This window comes from Clupea harengus, chromosome 16, assembly GCF_900700415.2.
Source record: "Clupea harengus chromosome 16, Ch_v2.0.2, whole genome shotgun sequence".
Taxonomy (NCBI): Eukaryota; Metazoa; Chordata; class Actinopteri; order Clupeiformes; family Clupeidae; genus Clupea; species Clupea harengus.
This window is the reverse complement of record NC_045167.1, coordinates 2,117,949-2,131,939: the sequence shown is the minus strand read 5'-3', so window position 1 is coordinate 2,131,939 and position 13,991 is coordinate 2,117,949. Positions and strand designations below refer to the sequence as shown.

The 13,991-nt window shown below is 41.1% G+C and overlaps 1 protein-coding gene across 6 annotated transcripts in view; it reads right to left on the bottom strand.

Annotated features, from left to right (window-relative positions):
• Positions 1 to 9,826, bottom strand: part of tbc1d22a (TBC1 domain family, member 22a) — a 110,607-nt gene extending 100,781 nt beyond the window's left edge. For 2 of the 6 annotated variants that reach the window (XM_031583091.2, XM_031583093.2), the window contains exons 1-5: positions 9,584 to 9,826; positions 8,383 to 8,439; positions 8,084 to 8,224; positions 6,817 to 7,250; positions 5,790 to 5,966 (exon numbers count right to left, since the gene is read on the bottom strand). In XM_031583091.2, coding sequence (XP_031438951.1) covers positions 5,790 to 5,966; positions 6,817 to 7,250; positions 8,084 to 8,224; positions 8,383 to 8,439; positions 9,584 to 9,663 — 889 coding nt within the window. In that variant the 5' untranslated portion in view covers positions 9,664 to 9,826. The remainder of the gene's footprint in view (positions 1 to 5,789; positions 5,967 to 6,816; positions 7,251 to 8,083; positions 8,225 to 8,382; positions 8,440 to 9,583) is intronic. The other 4 variants (XM_031583092.2, XM_031583094.2, XM_012823812.3 and 1 more) reach the window with 4 other exon arrangements.
• Between the last annotated feature and the right edge of the window lie 4,165 nt (positions 9,827 to 13,991).

The window sequence follows — 13,991 nt, the reverse complement described above, 5'->3', positions numbered from 1 at the left end:
GGGAAGAACAGAAATCCAAAAGAGAAGGACTTACAAAGAAGTGAGCCTATATGTGGGAAGGAGGAGGCGAGAGAGAGAGAGAGAGAGAGAGAGAGAGAGAGAGAGAGAGAAAATGACAGAGAGGCAGAGCGGTGCGTCAAAGGGAAGAGTGAGGGGTAGAAACCCCAATCAGAACCAGAGTGCATTTCCATGGCAACCCTCCCCGCCGCCATGGAATAATTGCCTGGTCGGATCCTCTTACCTTCTCAAAGAGCAGACCGTAAAAGCTGACCCCGTGGTGACACAGACGGCAGCTCCAGAACCACGCTTTAGCGCTGATGTGGGAGACGCTCGTTAAAAGACCCGACGGCAGAAAGAAAGACGGTGCGCTGATGGGAGGCCGGTTGAGGTGTGGGTCAACTGAAATCAGACTGTCACTCTTCAAAACTCCTATACACTCCCTCTACATCGTTTGGCTTTCAAAAACAGCTATCCTGATACGTCCATGGGTGGGTGTGGGTGCTCATGCCATCTCCCTGTGTGCAGCGATCAGACAAACCATTAGTCCGAAGCGTGCTCCTAACCACAGAGTGAAGAAGACCTTCCACTGCCAAATTCGTCATCCAGACACAAGCAATATCACAGCATCACTTCAAAATTCTTTCTGAGCTCCCTGCCAAAACAAAATGGCATTTGGACCCATTCCCCATCCTGCATATTCTGGCAAGCAAGCTCAGAAAAGTTCCAGTTTTGCAACAACACTGTTTCAACTCTGTTTGGACATGGTTCAAGGGTGAGGAAAAATAAGGTTTAGGGGGGGGACGGGTAAACTCACACAGTCCAGCTCTCTAAGATTTCACTCATCCCACTTCAAAGAATAGGCAAAAAGGCCCTATGTCCTGTCATTGTGATCCAACACACACACAGATATAGCAACAGTGACCTGTGTCCCCTCTGCAGGCTGAGTCTTGTGCTTGAGCTCTGGAGTCCACACAGATTCCTCACTGCTTCAGAAGAAGCTGGTCACTGACAAACTTAAAGAGATGAGTCTGAACAGACCCCGCCAACACAGCTGAATTTGTTTTGAATTTGTCCAGTTATAACCAACTAGCAATATGCCTAAGCCAATATTGTGGAGCTTTACCAAGTCAGAATCAGTCTTCATCATGTCTGAAAAGTGATGGCCAATATAAATCACCCTATATAATGAGCAGAAAGAGAGAGAAAGAGAGAGAGAAAGAGAGACTGTGGAGAAATAAGAATTATAAAATGCAGCCATCCAGACTTACAATTCTCTCTTCTAAGCTCTACGTCTGGTGAAAACAATTCTATGGACAAGATGCCATGGCGTACACTAGAGGGCAGTGTCTCCTCCGCTGGCTCATCATAGGGCTGATGCAATGGGAGTGAGCCGGCTCTTCCACAGAGGTGATGAATGCACCATATAGACGTGGATGCCGTGTCACTGTGGGGGGAACAGGGACATCGACCTCCTCCAAAGGACAACAGCCTGATCCATCTCTGTCACCGGCCCCTCGTACCGGCTTAATTATGTACACGGAATTACCTTCATATTTCATTCTGGCAGTCCACGTCTGGCTAGTCAGTTTAGATATTTAATAAGGTGACAACAACTAAATTAAGACAGGCCCTGATGGCTAGGCTGTTGTAATGCCAGCTGACAGGTTGAGAATCAGCGTCTGCCAGCGCCCCGGCCTCTCCTCTCACTCATGCACTTATAAATCACCATGGAGACCGGAATACTGATTGAAGTGGGCCTTGTGACATCACGCGACAACGGCCAAGGGAGATGCATAGAGAAAAGTTCTCCCAATCAGGGCGCACCTTGGCCGAGGCGGCAGCAGCAGCAGCAGCATCTACAATGCACTTTATTTCCAAACTCCCCAACTCCCCCGCTGCAGCGCAAGTACTTCAATTAGCCATTCAGGCTCAATCACACAGAACAATTGGGAAGTGTTCAATACATTACAAGGGCAGCTAATGGGACAGAACACAATGGGGGCTGGTGCCGAGGCTTCTCAGTGTTCAAAAACACGTACACCTTTGTCCTCACGCCTCAAACGCCACTCATTATCAATCTGCCAACATGCTTTTACCTCTGCAGCACAGCACAGCACTGACTGACTGACAGCTGCAGCAGCCAGGAAGGACACATGAGTCAAGAGTCCTTGAAACTTCCATGAGCACAAGAAATTTGAAGCTTGACACACACACACACAGATCCCCACACAACTGTTGATCACTTTAAAATGACACACTTGCTTCACAACACATAGGCCTAGGCTACTGTCTGGACTGAGATTTATCAAAGGTGTGTGGATGCGCAGATGGATTTGTACATTTCGTGTTTAAGCAATATAGTACTCGTGCGAGTGGGGTAGGTAAGGGATATTCCCACGGGTGGTGTTCGGCCGTAGCCACGAGGCCGGAGGCCGAGTAGGCGCAACAATTTTATAGTCAACCAATTAACATTTAAACACGAAGTTATTGATTAAAAAAAATATTATTTCGCCATTGTTTCTTCGCAAAAAAAAAAATAGTTCCATTGTCAACGTCTTTTGGAATTTCAACTTTGAATTAACGGTTATCACTTAATTGTATCAACGTGCTATAAGAATGTTTCATCGCGGAGTGATTTATTTATTAGCTGTGAAAAGTCAGAGTTGGGATGTCCTGGGATATTCCAACTCATGGAACGTCTCTTGTCCAATCAGAAACAGCTAAATAATTCACTAGAACCCAATTGTTTTATAATATGCATTAATGCACTGACTGTCAATTCCGTTCATTTAGAGAAAAACAATATTGAGGAAAATACAGAGTTGTGTCATGTCATGTTGTGGTGGGGCCTTACCTAGAGGTGCCTCAAAATAGATGTGGAAATCAGTTTTAGCTTATCTAGCCTATAATTACACACTCACACAAAAAAAACAAATGGCTGCTCTAATATCTGGCACATCAGTCTTTGCAATTAGCTATTAGCAAACAAAACAAACTAATCTTTTGCTAAGTGCATACATTGCCTGAACAGCCAAGAGGGGTAGTTATGGTTGCCTGAATAGACAAGAGGGGTAGTTACGGTTGCCTGAATAGACAAGCGGGGTAGTTAAGGTTGCCTGAATAGACAAGAGGGGTAGTTATGGTTGCCTGGATAGACAAGAGGGGTAGTGACGGTCGTCTGTTGAGCAATTATTATTTTGCATTTGGAGGCCTATTGGAATGCAAAAGCTTCTAATAAATTATCTTCTGACAAGGCTGTTGAACCGCATGAGGAAAAGAAAAATACTTTGGAAGACCATTATTATTATTATTATTATTATTATTATTATAATAAGGAACTGCTATTGCAAACTTTTGATCTGATTGGAATGATCGGGACATGTTCACTAGCCAGGTGTATGAATTCATGAGACAAAACAGTACATAGTGGATTTTTGTTTTTAACTGTTACACAGTTAATTAAAAACAAAACAAGGATCATTGGTGCAAGCATGGCTTTTATCCAACACACAGGGTTGTAATTACGTTACATCAACCTAATAGTCTTTTTAAAAACTTAAACTTTTGAAAATGACATTAGCATAGTCAGATTTCTGAAGTGATTTCGCCTGAATCACATTGAAATGGCTGTCAAGTGTGGTTTCATGGAGATTATGATACCCCATGCCATCCTAAATTTAAACTGAGATATATGCTTGACATATAATGGTTTAATCACTCTATACAAACTGTTATTAAACTTCTAGTAATCTACGAAATAAACGGCATTAAACCATACAAAACAGATATTCGCTTATGTTATGTAGTTTATTATAGTAATCCTATGATATTTGAAGGAATTGTTTGCGAATGAATTGTAAAATATGTGAAGAAAGAACGCATTGATAATGCGATTAAGCGGATTGATAATGCAGAGTGCGGCTATTTGCCTGACTGAAGAGAGAAGAGAGAGGGGGAGGCGCTTTCCTTTTGTGTCACAATCAGGGGCGGGGCTTCTCTTTCCTGCCAATGGGTGCGAATTATTAGTAAGTGGAAAAAGTGGGTATTTATGCACACACACCTTTCTGTCCCAGATCTCAGATTTCTACTAAGAAAAACCTGTTTGTACACTGAAGTAGGCAATTTCTAGACCACAGCTATACTAATTAGGTTGTGTTTTAGTTTAATTAGTTTGTTTGGTTGGAAATTAAAATCAATGATCCACTAATTCAAAGTCAGTGAACTAAATGTGAACAGAATCGGGTCCTGTAATGCGCTGACAGGGTGTCATAATCTCTGTAATCTCTGTACCTTGTCTATGGATGCCATCCACATTTTTATTATCTTATTATGTCCACCTGTAAGTGCGTGTGTGTTTTCTTTTTTTTTTTGCAAACATAATAAACATGCTCCCTCACACGCAGTCTGTAGCCATAATCATCATCGTGCCAAGTGCAAATAGCCACTGAACTGTGGCCATAGGATAAAGGTGAAGACACAAAAACAGATTTCATTTTCAACATATGAATTGCAGAAACCCATTGTATTAACAAACTGCATTGAAATGACCACACATTTTCTACAATAAATTGCATTACTGTAGACATCCGACCTAATTCTTAAAAAAGGCTAACAGCCTATATTTGATTTCACATTTAATGTGACCGTGCTACAGGCCTAGAACACGTTGATGTTTCATTCCCACAAACATTTTGGACCACCTTATCCATACAGATGTTTGCACCTTCCGATTAAAAGTAGCGCAAGTTGCAAGGCGCTCCTCGCCCATTATGGCATGCAAAAAGGATGACAAAAAACATTCTGTCTGGGCGCTACTCACAGGAATGGTGAGATATATTTTGAAAAGGACAGCCAGATTTAGCAACGCTCAATCAGTCACGACTGGCAATAAGAACGGCTAAAACCTGGCCAATGGAAAGCTCATCCATCTCCAGACTTCTGTACATTTTGCGACAGGAGAACATCGCAAAACTCAAGCTTTCAATCGAAGAACATAGAGGTCCGTTTTTATCTTGTGTGTGTGTGTGTGTGTGTGTGTGTGTGTGTGTGTGTTCATAGGGGACTCCCGTTGGTGGACATTTAAAAAAAACATGCTTTTCTTTCATGTCAGAAATGTTTTGTCTTCTTGGTGGTATGTGCTTTTAAAAAGCTCTAAGAGTTAAGTAAGCGTTGCTACCATTGCAAGTGTAATTTGGTGTGATGACACTAGCAATTCTGGCCAGGCTAAATCTCTAACTAGCCACCTACTAGTTCATCTTGTCTAGACACATAACTGAAATTGTGGATAACTTATCTTTCTTTTTACTTTTTGTGCTGAAGGTCAGATTTATTTAATTATTAAGTTTAGCTGTGTTTGGTTGGTCAATGGCAATGTAATTACAGCTAAGTTTGTTGAACACATGCAGTAGTCGGGTTATTTCATTGCTAGGCTCACAGATGTCTGTGGTTAACATCGTGAAATTAGAGTCTCAGCTGTGAAGTGAGCAGGATTTGACATTTGGGCATCATCCGTGGGCAGAAACTTGGCAAAGTAGCAGATTAACCGGGGATAAAGCAGTGACTTCAAAGTTGCAACGATTAATTAACCATTGCAATTTATAACTGAGATTTGAGTCTAAGTCTATTTCTTATGAAGCCATAATTAATCAGAGTTAATGCTTAAATTCTCAGTCATGACATTTTCTGACCAGATATTGTATGTCAGTAATCAAGCCTGAACACCGCCTGTCAATTGTACATCCACACGCAATATCACATTTAAGGTACAACATATGGAACAGAGGTCTCACCAAGGTCTGTGTTGGGTCCAGCGAGGACCTGTTTGAACTTGTCCAGGCGGGAGGCCTCCCTCTCAGACATGGCAGGGGTTCCTGAGGTGTTCTGATCAGCCATTCGAGCCACCATCGGGATAATAGGCCTGTGGGGCAGGGACTGCTGCCGGTATAGAGCCGGCTCACCTTCCAGCTCTGTGCCGCATCCCAAAAACAAACAAACAAACAAACAATAACAACAGAATGCAGAGCATTAATGAATGCCCATGTACAAGCAGGACCCTTTACTATTTCCCCAATCCCATTAAGTGCAATTACCAAGCTTTGGTTGAGCCAAGGCAACAGAGCACTGCACACCAGTCTTGTCCATTAGCCTGAGCGGCATTGGGCTACAATGAAAGCCTCTCTGTCTGCCATTATCTAATAAGGCCAGGCGAGCTGAAGTCTCCACTCCAGCAGGCAGGCACGCCATCAAACATTTGGGACACCAGATGGAAAGCAGTTGTGGTGCTTTTAAAGTCCAGAATTGTTATTTTAGGCCAGCATGAATCGACAAAAGGCATTTCAGAGAGGCTAGTACATTTCGTCTCACTCCTCATCACAGAGGACTGTATGTGACGAACACTTATGCTCTAGGCTAGCATACAGGCGGGCGAGGGTGGTTTGAATGCTGAAAGTGTAGGGGACCTTGAGTAAGAAGAGATCGACAGGCACTTCATTATCTGTGCCATCCATCTAGCCTAGCGCTAGCAAAATCACAGCGCAGTAGAGCAGCTACAGACAACAACCCTCTTCCCTTAGAAAGGCCAAGCTGGGGATTCATTTGGATTCTGGGGAAATAGCAGGAAGGAGAACAGACAATATCTTCCCTTCTAGTCAAGGCTCCAGGGAGATAACTGTTAGGGGTCAAAACACCATACCATCAAGCAACAGCCCCCAAGCAACCTCAGCTCCAGTTACAGCAAAAAAAAACAGAGAGATGCCATTTCTTTGGCACATACAAGCGAAACTAAAATGGAGACATGAGTTAGAGTCAAATACTAACCCTTTGGTGAGCCAATAGGGGCTTCACTGAGGGACTTCACCAGCCGAGTGTCAGTGTATGAACCAGCCTCTGAGCTGAAGGACAGCTCTGCGGCAGTCTCAGCTGCTTCTTCGCGCTCCTCTTCCTCCTCATCGCCATCAACCTCCTCAGCGTCCTCCTGAACCACCTCTTCCTCCTCTTTGTCCTCTAGTTCAAACACCTCATCCTGCTGCAGCTGTTGTCGCTCTTGGAGCTTGCTGTGATTCTCAATAACTTTGTTGGCCGTCTCCATGACAACCTCAATGTTCAGGTTCTGAGCAGCCATAGCGAGCAGCTCATCATCATCATCACCAACATCCCAGGCATCACTGGTGATGCTCTCAAACTCCTGGAAGGTGGTGGCTTTCTTTGGTTTACCTGGGGTCAGCTGGGGCTTGTTTCCAGCTTTGATTAAACTAGGACAGGAGAACATAAGGTCAACAGATTGCTGGTTTAACTTTGATCTTTGAGAGAGCAAACTTAAATTGAAATACCCTCAAGAGATTCATGGTATGCGGTAGTCTATGTGTATGTGCATTCAACAAACATCTGGGCAATATCAGAGCCACTATAGGCAGGACCATAACTCAGAACCCAATATGGTTCTCAGTTATGTACAGTCACACACTTATAGAGTAATGGACAGTAAGAGAAGAGACAGCAAGAGTTTAAACAGATTTCATATAAACACACATTCCATCCTTTTCCCAGATCTCTTATAAAGGGCTCTAAGAGATTCCAATGCACAAAACCAATTAAATTTGACCTTTTCACAAAGTGCCCCTTGAGTATGAGACACGTTTATTTCTGTGTAAATTTACAGGAAATAGTTCCATTCTAATTCAGTTTCCCATAGGCTCTTCAAACTCAGCAGCACCACACTAAATTGGAAAGCAGCAGGAGCACAAAAACATGTCCAATGCCTTTCTTCTTTAAAAAATAGATTAACATAAGAATAGAGAAGTTGGATCCGCATTGCTTTCCCTGAGACTGTTCCATTACAGGTTGAACACTGTCGAACTCCACTGAAAATGGAAAACAACCCTCTATAGACATTACCATGATTGAACATGCAGTCCCTGAACAGAAAGCTAATCATCCAGGAAAAGAACTTCCACAGAAATGAAAATCCACCAACTGTGACCAAAACTTTAAAATCTATACATTTGCTATGCAAAAAAAATAACCTCAGTTAATTATTAGTTTTGTAAAATGTCATGCGGTAACAATGAAAGGGGCTAAAACACACTTTGCTGTTAGGATGACTTGTCCTTTTTCAGGAGTCAAGGTATCAGACTTTACTCTTTGATCAGGCCATCCTTGTTTGATTTGAAAATGTGTAGGTGATGAGTCCAAATAAACATCAGCGGGCCTTTTAACAAATTCCTGCCTTCAAAAGAAAGCAAATAGGTTATCTGCAATAAAGGGTTAATTTACATTGCATTGACTTCCTGAACACTCTGGAGATTGCAGTTTTAGGTTCCTGAATGTATCAATTCACGGCATGAAACTGTCTGGTGCATGCACACAATTAAAACACGTTCTTACTTGGTATGAAGGAGAGGGTCCAAGGGAGGATGCTGAGCTCCATACACATGCTGTATGCTGGAATAAAGAATGGACTGTCAGTGGCTTATTCTCGGCATTTAGGCCACTTGCTTCCTGCATGCTACATAACATGGGAAGTTTCAGTCAGTGGGCCTACTTTTCCATTACAAAATACAAATAGATGAAACATTTTAGGAAACAGGTCCAAGTCTACGCAGTATGCTTATGTATCAATAAGTAAAGTACACGTGACTCTAACAACAGATTTCAACAAACACCGTGACGTACCATCGGTATAGTCAGCGTTATGAATATGAAGTACAAAATAGTTTAATGCAAACATGGTTGTCGCTGGGGAGTTGTTACATCTGTTGCTGATTGACCTTACTCATTGTGCTCCGTAGATGTCAGTAAATCATAAACAACGATCAACAGATATCGGTTCTGCGACGGGAAAGACGTCGATCTACTGTGTTTACAAAGTCCTTTAAAACTTAACAGCTGATAAAGTCCACTGAGCTAGCTAATAACATGAAGCAAGCTAACGTAAGCGTTTGCAGCCTGAGGGTAAACATACATTCTCCCCTCCCAGTAACAAACAAAATTCGGACTGAATCAATTGAGATTCTGAAGTTGAAAAGACACTGCCAATCATGAAAATCTAGCTCTGTTATGTTTTTAAGTTTGTTACCACAGTGGCTATCTATCTAGATAACTGTTAACGTAAGTTCTTCAGCAAGATATATATGATAACAAACACACGAAATGATATGCCGCCGACTTTACTAGTGTCTTGTTTGTTGTGTTAGCAGTATCGATATCCAAGTGACATCAACTAAACTGTCCTTATTAGTTGACAAGATAACACAATATAGGCTTATTCATCTTGCCAGCAGACTAGAAAGCCAGTGATATTAGCTGGCTAAGTTATCCTAAGACATGAAAACTGGGCTAGCTAGATAACGTTAGCTACCAACATTGATGTGATGTCTATGTCAAACATGTCAGGCATGGATGAATAGTTGCTATTAACGCAACATTTGTGTTTAGAAGGAGCTGGTGCATTGTTAGTTAGAACATTAAAGACAAACACACAATGTAACGCTGTTCAAAGCAACCTAACGTTAGCTTGCTACCAATATGCCCGCTAGCAAGATTGCTAATATATCGGCTAATTTACTAGCTTGAACACGTCACTTACCTGCCAGGGACCTTAGCTGTGTTTCTTTTCCAGAACTGTTTCTTATTGCCTTCACTTGACATTTTCTTTCTGCTGTGCATTAAGTCATCAATGACAAAAATAAAACCTTAAATATAACGAACATATGTGTAGAGTGTTGAATTACACCTTAGCTTTTCTTCATAAACTCAGAAAGCCGCCATGTTGATTCGGCCGACTGTGAGTAAGTCTCTCTATGATTGGTCCTACCAACAGCGTCCACCAACCTTCCAATCACAAGTAAGCTCTACAACAAGTTATAAGCAGCGCTTGAGACTGTGCAATGTGGCGCGTAGATAGGAAAAGCCTGTAATGATTCCATGGAGGGAACTAGTGGATGTACACAACAAGAAGGAAATCTCACTTGACCATATTTCCAGTGGTTAAAATTAAATACATTGAGAATGTGCACTGGTGTCATTCACTGAATTGACAATTTTACTGAAAGCAAGGGCATTTGACCGCTCCTCAACTCGTGATGAAGTGTGAAAATCAAGGTTCATGACATGAGACAGAAAGGCACAGCATCTTGTCTAGGAACGACAAAGTAAATATACCAATGCCTGGCTAGTAGTACCCTATATAAGTATATTTATACTATGGGTAGTTGACAAATAAGGGTGAAACAGTATTTTTTTTTTTTTAAATAAAGTTCTAATGAGGATTACAGTTGTATGAAATTATAATGTTCAAATGCTTGATTTCCGTGGATTTGTTGTATAATTTCATTATTTTTTAAGCTTTTCTTATAGCTTCAGCCACAATTTGTCCTGCGGTGTGACATGTCACTATGACAAAATTAAAATATTTTACTATTATTGATATCAAGTACAAATCAGGTATGTTTTAAGTTTAAGAAGTACTCTTTCAGAAAGATTATAAAAATTCTGCATATGATTATTTTTCACAGCTGTTTTTTTATTTGATTATTCACCTGTGCCATCTTTCATCACTCACTCTAGTGGAAATATTCTGTACAATGAAAAAAAAACCTAATGAAAATGTCTGCTTTCCTTTTGATAGTTAAATTATGCAATGTGTTCATATGCACATAATAATTAAAGTTAGTTAACATTAGGAAAAGTAATTTAATTGTATTTGAAGTGATGTCACACCACAGGAAGTGTCGTCACACCACAGGACGAGATGAGACATTGTACTTTATTGGTAAAATGTATTAAGTACTTTTGTAACAAAAAAAAAATCATTAGCATTTTTAACTTAAAAAATATATATATATAATATTAATATATAAATATAATAATAATATAATATAATTCAAATATTGTTTCTTAGAGCATGAATTTGAACTAAAAGTGAAGTAAAAGCTCAGGCTCAGAAATCCCCCCAATTATGTTGGTACGAGAGTAATAGATGGTATCATCTTTGTCAGGCCACTGGAAGGTATTCTTCTGTCCATGCTGAACCATACAATTCACCTGTATGTCCTCTCCCTGAATATCTGAGATTTGGCCCACATATCGCTTCTCATCATACTTGACAATGATGAACCTTCCCACTTCCAACACGTCTTGGTCACCTTCATCATCTGTGGAGGGAGCAGTGGCGTTTCTACATTAGGGGCAGGTGGGGCACTGCCCCACCAGATCCAGATGACGCTGTGCAGAAAGCTCAATACATTCGTACTTCGCGGCAAAATATATCTATTTTTTTTTTTTATGCAAAGTAGCGTGAATATGTGTGTGAATAAACTTGACTCACAAGCATTATAGTCTTGTTTTGGAGTAATTTGATTTGTGTGTTTTTCTGTCTGTGTGCTTGCTCTGTGAAATGCTGCTCTCCGCTGTCCCTCCCTTTCCGGTGGGGCAACGGCCCACGCTTCCCCACCGTTACCATGGAAACACCAATGAGCGTGAACCACACAGGCCAAAGTTACATTGAGCGGTGGGGCCCTTTCAGATGTGCCCCACAAAATCTGCCTAGCAACTCGACTGGAATAATGCGAAAACCGGAAGAACTGTACCCCGTGACCAAGAAAAAAAAAACATACAGTCAGATCAATGCCAGTAACGGTACTGCTAGTTAGCTATCGCTAGATTTCGACTATTTTGGAAGTGTTTTAATTCATACAATGAATAATGTAGACTATTTGTTGAGGGTGCAATTTAGTACATTGCCGTTGGAAGAGAAATTAGAAACTAGAAAATGCATTTCCTGAAGGAAATACCAGTGCATGAAATGCAAAAGTTAAGAAATGAAGAAGAAAAGAAAGAAGAGTGAAAGAAGGAAAGAAGAGTGGAAGAAGAGTGGAAGAAGGAAAGAAGAGTGGAAGAAGGAAAGAGGTAAGGAAAGAAGAGTTGAAGAAGGAAAGACGAGTGGAAGAAGGAAAGCATAATATTCCTAGTTATTCAGTTGAATGGAGAGGGACAGAGAGAAGAGGAGCCTTGGAACCTTGGCACAGGTGTCAGTGAAGCACAGGTGCAAGCCAGTTTAATGACCCTATTATGATGTCACAATGGCCCAATGTAAGTCAATGGGACATTTTGTATTCGTTTTTCTTTAATATCTTAAGTTTAGAAAAAATACATAGCTGAAGTGTCCTTTACAAGACCAACGTTTGAATGAACTTTCTACGTTAAGCGGTTCGAGCTGAATTAAGCGCAGAAAAAGGTAAAAAGAATAAGGAGAACTAGAAAATGCATTTCCTGAAGGAAATACCAGATGCAAAAGTTAAGAAAGGAAGAAGAAAAGAAATAAGAGTGAAGAAGCAAAGAAGAAAGGAAAGAAGAGTATAAGAAGGAAAGAAGAGTGGAAGAAAGGAAAGAAGAGTGGAAGAAGGAAGGAAGAGTGGAAGAAGGAGAGAAGAAAAGAAAGAAGAGTGAAGAAAGGAAAGAAGAGTGGAAGAAGGAAAGAAGAGTGAAAGAAGGAAAGAAGGAAGGAAGAAGAGTGAAAAAAGGAAAAAAAGATTGGAAGAAGGAAAGAAGAGTGGAAGAAGGAAAGAAGAAAGGAAAGAAGAGTGGAAGAAGGAAAGAAGAAAGGAAAGAGAAAACAAATTAGAGTATGGAAGGTGTCTCTTAATATCCCTAGTTATACAGTTGAATAGAGAGGGACAGAGAGAAGGAACCTTGGAACCTTGGCGCAGGTGTCAGTGAAGCACAGGTGCAAGCCAGTTTAATGACCCTATTATGATGTCATAACGGCCCAATGTAAGTCAATGGGAACATTTTTATTAGTTTTTCTTTAATATCTTAAAAAGTATAAAGTTTAGAAAAATGCATAGCACAGATGTCCTTAATAAGACCTACGCGACAAAGTTTGAACGAGTGAGTCAAATTCAGAAATGTCCTTTTCCTCTATCCATTTCATTTGGATTTTCATCCCATCTTTGCTGGACAAGAAGTCAAACAGGGCCTCAGCAGTTTGCATATCATGTCCCCTTAGGACAACCTGGTCTGTCATCCGCTTCACAGCTCCGACCCCATCAGGAGCCCCTATTCCGTGACTTCGTTCATCATCATTCGTTAATTCCATGTTACACTCTGGAACCCCCAGGTAAATGGCACAGTGCTCATGAGGAAACAGTTTGTCTTATTGCGATACTGCGCCAGAGGACCATCGCTGATTAGATGGAGCGACTCAAACTGTTTGCCATGCTGCATCTGGAGGTCCTCAATAACTGGGCTGTAAGTGAGCCCACACAGCACGCTCCTCGTGCCTCAGAGATTTTGGGATGGTTGCAAAGCTCTGAGTGGCCGTTTTGGTGTATGCTACCACTGTATGGAGGGTTACCTGGCTCCTACTTCCACCAAAGTGAAAAGCTTGTATTTCAGTATTAAGTTTACAACCATAGTTTTCAGAGACATTTGTGTGTGAAGCTAGGTCGTTCTCCTGCAAATTTTCCTTCAACTCCCTTATTTTCCGTGCTTGGTGCATCCAGTTACGTAAACTGGTCGGATGCTATAGACTCCAAGGCATGATGGAAGGCCTCTGCAAGTTGTCCCAGTGTTCCATTCTTCACAACGCTTTTCTTTTTCTTTTTTTTTGAGAGGCAACTTATATTTCTTGGTGGAATTTCTTCCTTAGCTTTCTTGTCTTGATATCTGTTGATAAAGCAGAGACAGTTGTTGAACAGTTTCTACACAAAGTGTACATTTTAAAGAATGCCTCAACTCCCTTTCCCTATTATCAGCTTATTTACTTTCTACAGAGATTAACTTGGTGTGGTTGGTGCATAGGACATAAAACATATAAACACCAAAGGCATCTTGCAGAGGCTTTAATATTCTAGTGGATGATTATGTGAACATAAAAAGAAACTGCCTAGAATCGAGATCGATGATGTTGTGACATAAAACAATTGACATAAAAATGGATGAAACACTAATGGCATCCACTGTGATGGCTTACAATAATAGGATAGTTTTTTCTT